Genomic DNA, 8,926 nt, shown 5'->3' with positions numbered 1-8,926 from the left:
TTTCAGAAAGTGGGAGGGAGAGAGAGAGGAGGGGGAAAAAAGAGAGATTGAGAGAGAGGGCGAGAGAGAGAGAGAGAGAGAGAGAGAGAGAGAGAGAGAGAGAGAGAGAGAGAGAGAGATCGTGCCCTGGCTGGTTTTATTCCATGATTAAAACATCAACCCAAGGATTGAAGGGTCATGGGTCATGGGTTTGATTCCCAATCAAGGGTATGTACCTTGGTTGCAGGCTCAATCCCCAGCCCCGGTTGGAGTGTGAAAGGGAGGCAACTAGTTGATATGTTTCTTTGACATTCATGTTTCTCTTTGTCTTTCCACCCATTCTCCCTCATCTTCACTGTCTCTAAAAAAAATTTTTTTTAAACAGAGAAACATCAATGTGAGAGAGATACATCAACTGGTTGCCTCCAGCACCTGTCCAGATCAGAGGCAGAAAGCAAAGCTGAAACCCAAGTATATGTCCTTGACCAGGAATCAAAACTGAGACCCTTCCATGCATGGGCTGACACTCTAACCATTATACACACCGGGCTGTGTCAATAACTTTTAGGGTTAATCATCCTTAGCACACGCTCTCTTATCTGTTTTGTTCTAACCCCATAGATTATAGGGTTGAGAGCAGGAGGAATAATCACGTACAGATTGGCCAGAAGTATGTGGATGTAATGAGGGATGTTATGACCAAAGCGATGTGTCATGAAGGAGAAAAGGGCAGGCAGGTAGAATGCTAACATGACACACACATGGGAGCCACATGTGCTGAGAGCCTTGCGCCGGGCATCCCAGGATGGGAGATGGAAGACTGCCCGGAGGATTTGAACATAGGAAAATCCAATTATAGAAAGGTCAATGTAGCCCACTGAGAAAGCAATCAAGCCATAGATAACATTGACCCTAATACTGGCACAAGCCAATTTTGCTAAGCCCATGTGTTCACAGTAGGTGTGAGGGATAATGTGCACACCACAGAATGGCAATCTCAGGATGAGAAATATAAACGGAGTCACAAACACCAAAGTCCTGACTATGATGACTAGGCCTAGGATGGCTATCACCTTATTGGTGAGGATTAGGCTATATCGGAGGGGGTTGCTGATGGCAATATAGCGATCTATGGCCATGACCGTCAGCACCATGGACTCCAGGCCAGTGCATATATGGATAATGTACATTTGTGCGATGCAGGCACCAAATACAATGTCCCTGAGGTTGAACCAGAAAATACCCAGCATCTTGGGGATGGTGGCTGTGGACAAGCCAAGATCAGTGCAGGCCAACATGGCCAAGAAGTAAAACATGGGCTGGTGGAGGCTGCGTTCAGTCTGGATCACAAAGAGGATAGTGACGTTCCCCAGGAGGGCTATTAGATACACTGCAAAGAAGGGGAAGCCGATCCAGATGTGCACATCTTCCAGCCCTGGAATGCCCATCAGAAGGAAGGAAGGAGGGTGGAACTGGGTATTGTTGGTATGCAGCATATCAGTGCAAATTGGTTATAGACGCATTTCTTGCAGGAGTTTTCTTTCTTCCAGCGAGAAAACCTAACCTCCGTTATAGCATGATGCCTATTTTCTGGAGAAACAGAAAAGCCATTCTTTAATTCCATAATACAGCAGAGGAGACCTAGAGAGGGAAGAGGGGCCACAGTTAAAGAGACACTCTCACTTCAGAGTATCTGCTTCACCTACGTGGACAACCATGCAGAAAAGATTCAAACACAACAACTCTGCACTTCTCATGTCTTTCTTCCCTCCACTCTCTAAGGAAAAATCTGTGTACTGCATTAAATTCACAAATATCTGTTGTTAATTATATATGTTAAGCATAAATAAAATGGTGTGTGTGTGTGTGTGTGTGTGTGTGTGTGTGTGTATGTGTTTTTGTGGCATGTGTGTGCAAAATATCACTGAACTGGAATTGAGGTAGAGATAATGACTCGGCTGGTCTGGTGGTTCAAGGGAATGATATATTCTTGCAAAGTATGAAAAATTAAAAAAAAAATCTATGTGTGAGAGAACCCAGCAAAGGTGAAGGACTGGATAGTTGGTGTTTGGATCTGAGTTGAGGAATGGAATTAAGACATTTAGACACATTAGGAGACTATTATATAATTATAGAAAAAGAGCAATTTCTCTTAGCACTTTGAAGTCTTAGTTCCTGGGGAATGCTTTCCTGAGGAAGTGCTAACTAACTTGATAGCTGATGGATGAGAATTCACTAAGAAGTGGAAGAGGGAATTGAGCAGAGAAAATATTGCTAGTAAATAGGAACAGAGGATGCAGACTGTGTGATGGGACGTATAGGTCCATGTAGTGGATTTTAAGGAGTTTTATCTTCATCCTAGAAACAATGGGAAGAAACTAGGATTTTAAGCCTTAGTGTAGCATGATCGAATTTGCATTTCAAAAATATCACTCTGGTTGCACTGTCAAAAATTATTAAAGGCAGCAAGTGCATTTGTAGTCAGATCAGTTAGGTCCATGGTCGGCAAACTGCAACTAGCGAGCCACATGAGACTCTTTGCCCCCTTGAGGGTGGCTCTTCCACAAAACACCATGGCCTGGGCTAGTCTATTTTGAAGAAGTGGCATTAGAAAAAATTTAAGTTTAAAAAATTTGGCTCTCAAAAGAAATTTCAGTCGTTGTACTGTTGATATTTGGCTCTGTTGACTAGTGAGTTTGCCGACCACTGAGTTAGGTTATCACAGATGTCCAGGTTGAAGACAATGTTATCTTGTGCAGTGTTGTTAGTGACTGCTTGGAGCAGGTCAACTTTCTAAGTGTTTAATAGTATTAGTCTTCAGAAATAGCTACAAAACCTATTTTTCTTCCCCTTCACCACTAATGTGTTAATTAAGATGTTTATAATCTTTTATCTAACTTTTCCCTATAATTATTTCCTCTTCACCAATAGACCTCTCAGTGCTTTTCCTTCGGAAAACATGTGACTGATCACTACCAAGAGGGGCAACAGCAGGTTTATAGTTGTGAGTACACAGAACAGTTTATTCTTGTAGTGTTATTTATTAATTATTGTATTATTTTTCCATTTGAATAACTCTAGACTTACCTTTTACCCATCCTATATAATCCCACTAATAAAATGTGGTTAAGTAGCAGTGATTCACACCCTAAGGTTTTTTTTTTTAATGTGTAATAAGCTTGTCCATGTATATTTTCTTTTTTAAAAAAATATACTTTTTAACTGATTTCAGAGAGGAAGGGGGAGGAAGAGGGAGACAGAAACAGACATCAGTGATAAGAAGGAATCATTGCTCAGCTGCCTCCTGCATGCCCCACGCTGGGACCGAGCCCCTAACCGGGGCATCACCCTGACTGGGAATCAAACTGTGACATCTTGGTTTATAGGGTGACACTCAACCACTGAATCATGCTGGCTGGGCAACAACCAATTCTTCCATGGGTATTTTCCAAGTTTGCCTTTACCAGGGGATTCTGTGCAGAACTGCAGAGAGGGATTGAGGACTGACACGTGGCTTGAGAAGTCCTCTGTTAATTCCTTGTGGTAGCACTTGGGGTGGGCAGGGAGGGTGGAGGTTATTAACATGTCTTGATTTCTTATATTGTTACTGCTTCCAATTACTTACATTTTATTCCTTCTATATTGAGGATCATTTACAAACTCACCACCACTACTGCTCTCTGCCCTCATCTGTTATATTACAGAAGTTTCCAGTTATTAATCTTTAATTCATATGACAAATAGTTATAGAGTACTTACTATCTTCCAAGTACTGCTCCAAATGCAGGCAAGCAGCAAGGACTGAGTCAAAGTCCACAACCTCATGAAGCCGAAAGTCTAGTCACATGCTAGTGTTTTGATTTTGCACTTACACATAGTAATTATTTCATTTTTTAATAGCCTTCACAGGGAAACGTTTATAAAGGTGCTTTGGTATTCTAAATATACTACAAATTCAGAATTCTTCTAGTCAATAAACTTGTCATTGGCAAAATGTATTGTCTATCTAGGTCACTGCTTCTGTGGCCACCACTATCATTACTATGGCCATGGTTGATGTAGTCATCTTTACAGTTTGTTGGTTTAGTCCAGTGATTCCCAAAGTGGTCTATATCGACCCCCAGGGGTCTATGACAACCTGCAAGGGGTCTACGTCAGCGAAAAAAAAATTTGGGGGTCCATGAAATGAAAATGGGGGTCCACGATAGTGGATCTCAACATACACTTATAGTACCTATTTACTTACATCATATTATCTTATAATATAAAAACATATACATTATTTATAAAAGTACCTATGAAGTAAAAAATTTATTATATATGTTTATAAAATTGTGTAAGTTGTAGGATAAAAACCTGCACATAATGATATACCAGTATCATCTTGTTACAAGCATACGCGCAGTAAACATTCTTGCCAATTTTTGTCTCAAAGCTTCGCGAACTTGCACCGACTTGTTCAATTCGTCACTCTATAAATATGAATGTGAGAAAAATACGTTCATTCGTTTCCTGAATCTTGAATAGGAAAGTGCTGAGAAAACATTTAAAAAAATATAAACTGGTAGTTTATCATACAAATTATAGTGAATCAGTGTTATTTTGTTTGAGAATGTTGGAGAAAAGTAGGTACATTATTTTGAAACTAGGTTTGATGATGTTTTGACTATGGTAATACCACCGTGGATAATTAACCCATATGGTGAAATAGAAGAAACGAATGTCATAATACAAGAGGAACTGACTGAAATAAGTACAAACGAAGAACTTAAGGTTCAGTTTAAAAACGGATATCAGCAATTCTGGCTGCAAAAAAACATACCCGTTACTTATCCCGTATTATGGAATATAGCGAGGAAATTTTTTATTTCCTTTCCATCGTCATACCTTGTGGAAAGGGGGTTTAGCGCTGTTACCAATCTCCTAACGAAAAAAAGAAACAGATTGGACATCATTAGCCGAGGAGATTTAAGATTAAACCTTACAAAATTGACACCAAATGTTGATAATTTAGTATTAAAGCATCAGGTTCATCCTTCCCACTAAAAACATTTACTTATTGCTTAGTTTATTTTATGTTACGTATATTTTATATAACAGATACAAAATTTTATTTTGAGTAGTTTTAATTTAAATTCAATAAATAAATGTATAAAACTTAACATGTGTTTTTATTTCAAGTTTTTAACACTAAACTTCACTACAGTTAGAAATTTACAAAAAAATCAATATCAGGTAAGTAGGGGGTCTACCCAAAACCGAAAAACATGGCAAGGGGTCTACGGCACAAACAAGTTTGGGAACCTCTGGTTTAGTCATATTTTAATGTTTAATAAACTCTCCCATGTGTGTTTTCTAAGTTTACCTTTACCATAAATCTCTGAGGCTTCCCCTTCCTCTCCCTTTCTAAACCTCTCTCTTCCCTTTCAGACAATCAGTTCCTGAGGTAAAGTGATCTTCTACCAGGGACAGGTTTCTATTCTTTGTAGCAAAAATGGTAAGCTCTTTAACCAGGTTCCCAGTCTTCCCATCTCTCAACCCTTTATTTCCTATTTCTAAATATACTGTAACTTTCTCCCACTGGGTGAGTCTGCCCAGTGTGAGAAGTTCTCCTCTGAGGTGACAAAAGAGAAAAAGCTAGGGAAGAAAAAAACCTCATTTGTGCTCGCTAATAAGAGTTAGCATTGGTATTTCCCCTCGTGTTTGCAAACAACATTCTTTATTCATATATATACATCTTCATGGGTGTTCCTGGGTTTGTTGATAGCTGTTTATTGTATTTAGCACAGTGAGTGTTTTACTGTGTGGTTCTGTGTTAGCAAATGACGTGCAATAATGAATCCAGTTATTGTCAGCATAATTCCTTTCTCTTTTGCTACGCTGCTTGGAGATGGCTCTCTCTAAATACTCTGGTTGAATCACAGGAGCTCCATCACTCACACAAACCACTTCAGTTACTTTCACTGTGAACATTCTTTCAGCATAACCAGGAACTGACTCACTTACCTCTGCCCAGCATCTGAGAAATGGTTTGCGAAGAACTGGATGCCTCAGACTGCAACCTGAGTGTGACTGCATCCTCAATAGCCAGGGCCAAGGAGTTATACTGAACTCTACTCCACTGGGAAGGGTCCCCACGCAGTGGGTTGTGTGCCTGGGAATAGGGTAATGGGACAGAAAAATTTCATATCCCTGAGGATCAAGCTCTATGATTCTGGTCAGAGATACCTTCTGGTTATAGGTGATTTGGAATTTGCATCCCGCAGCAAGTACCCTCCCCAAATAAGTCTCAGGTGTCTAGACAGTCAGAGGCATAATGGCCAACACTTTAAATCTCAATATGATACCAGGTGAATAGTAATTTATGAAAGGCAGGCAGTGAACACAGGACAAGAGCACCATAGAAAAATGCCACTATCTCCTCAGAAATACATGTACACTTAGTAAATGGCAGAGCCAGAATTCTAATGTAAGTTTCCAAATCCTGAGCTATCCTAAGAATTGCATTCGATAATTTGTTGTGAGAATATGATGCTTTGAATACTATGTATAATATTAATAGAAACATAAAAATAAGTATAATTGCACAAAGGAAAACCTCCTTATCAGACATACTAAAACATGACTTCTTTTGTCCACTTATTTGTTCTGTGACCTTGGCCAATTTAATTTGCCATTCAAAGCCTTGAATTTCTTACAGGCAAAATGAGAAAAATCACGTAGACTTACAGGATTGTTTTAGTGATATAATAGGATAATGTCTAGAAAGTAGCCAGCAACTGTTTATTACAAGTTAATTAATAAACAAATATCTTTCCTGTGATAATAGCTGAGCAATGTTGAACACATATCTTAACTTCTCTGAGGCTTATGTTACCCCTATAGATTCAAAAGGCTAATGAAAATGACCATACACATTTCACATGTGCCCCCCCCCCCCCCCCGCCACATTAAGTGAGATAATGAATTTAACTAAAATAGCAACATTTGAAAACAGATCCAAGCTATTATTAAAATGGATATAACCTTTATTACTTATATAAAACAGATGTGCTTTCTTTGGTATTGATTTTTGAATAGAAAAACTCTAGTTATTTTTTCAGTTCACTAGATTGCTCATATAAACAATTTGTTTAAGAAATGTATTTAATTTCACCACTAGATGTCAGTAATGCTCATATGACAAGCAAATATTCCTTGACCCAACCTCCATTTACTAAGCTGCCATGAGTTAGATAACACACTAATTAAGTGCTCAATAATATAAGCCAAATCAATACAAGTGTGCTTGTCATTTTAGCATTTTATGTAATGGTCAAATCAACTACATTCTTGAACAAATAACAAAAGATCTCATGTGAACTATCAGGATGGCTAACTTAAAGTTTTCAAGATATTTTACATATATATCTTTAAGTGTATAACTCCAAAGTTAATAACTATCTTCTCTTCAGGGAGCCTTGATTTGTTTTGTAATAAATGAATTTAAAGAAAAAAAAAAGTTAATACCTCTTCTTAATTATTTATAATACTAGAGGCCTGGTGCTTAAAATTCATGCACTCCGGTCAGGGGGGTCTCCCTCAGCCCAGCCTGCCCCCTCTCGCAGTCCAGGAGCCCTCAGGGGATATCTGACTGATGGCTTAGGCCTGGACATCCAGCAGTCGGACATCCGGCAGTCAGACATCCTTAGCACTGCCATGGAGGCAGGAGAGGCTGCTGAGTTTGCCTGCCATAAGTCAGGCTTCTGGCTGAGAGGCGTTTCCCCTGTGGGAGTGTACTGACCCAGGGGGCAGCTCCTGTGCTGAGCGTCTCCCCCCTGGTGGCGAGTGTGCATTATAGCGACCAGTCGTTTTGCAGTTTGGCTAATTTGCATATTAGCCCTTTATCACATAGGATTTTCTACAAAATCTGATATATCTGTCTATACATTTTTATATCAATGTTTTTGAATTTCATTATCAGTTAAAGCTTTAGAAAGCTCAATATTTTCCTCAATACCCATAAATCATATAAAAATACTCCCGTCATACCAGTTTTTCCCCCCTTTATCCTACTTTGGGCCTTAGAGAGAGAATACTCTAAAATTATGTGGCACTATCTAGGAATACAAACATAGAACATGGATGGCAATTGCATGATTATTTTATTCCTTCTTTTAAAAGATTTTAATTCCCAAGGAAAGCATGCTAGTTTTGATTTCAAAGTATATTTGATTCGTCTACATTATTTTTTAAAAATAAGTATTATTTTAGTTAACTGTCTAACAGCATAAAAAGAAATTTAAATATTTTATAAGGGAACTCTGTGAACAAAAAGAGAGACAGTAAGGTGAATAATTAGTAGACAGCCGTGGCTCTAGTCTCATTACATGTCTTTTCCCACTGCACTACCACTGTATATTATGCCTGGGACCAATATTTTTGTGAGGTCACTGACCATTTGACTAAAAAAATGTACTACAAAATTCATGGACCTATTTGATATGTAATAATTTATTAATGAAAACCTAGACTAATGGGTAAAAATAATTATATATTTGATTGTTGTTCAATCACTGTACATATAGATTCTTTCTAGTGTTCAGGCATTTTTCCTTTTCTGTTCAGTCTCATAAACCATTTATTTATATTTTTTTATTGTCAAAATAGACCATTTCTGGACATTTCAATTCTCCTGCTACAATAACACTGTAACTACTTACAATAACTTTTCAAAACAATATAAATTATCTCACTTTTTATTTAATCCCAATAAATAGCATTTCCAAATTCTATTTATTCATTAGGTTAGTGTTCCTTCAAAGTCTAAACTGACCTAGAAAGAAACTGATATATGGAGAAATGGGGCAAGTTCACACCCTTTTCCACCAGCCATTCTCTTTCCCATTCTCTTGCCTCTTGAATATCTTCCTTTTCCATTTGTGCAGTTACATGGGGGTGGGTGAGC

At 38.3% G+C, this 8,926-nt stretch overlaps 1 protein-coding gene across 1 annotated transcript; it reads right to left on the bottom strand.

The window, feature by feature from the left end:
* Nucleotides 1-533: 533 nt before the first annotated feature.
* LOC311627762 (olfactory receptor 52E5) lies at nucleotides 534-1,475 on the bottom strand (the record flags this gene model as incomplete). The annotated part of the gene is made up of 1 exon (XM_084894322.1): nucleotides 534-1,475. One exon carries the CDS (start codon nucleotides 1,473-1,475, stop codon nucleotides 534-536), a length of 942 nt encoding a protein of 313 aa, XP_084750448.1.
* Between the last annotated feature and the right edge of the window lie 7,451 nt (nucleotides 1,476-8,926).

This window comes from Pipistrellus hanaki (assembly GCF_964339955.1).
Source record: "Pipistrellus hanaki genome assembly, chromosome: 9".
Taxonomy (NCBI): Eukaryota; Metazoa; Chordata; class Mammalia; order Chiroptera; family Vespertilionidae; genus Pipistrellus; species Pipistrellus hanaki.
This window is presented reverse-complemented; position numbering and strand designations above follow the sequence as displayed.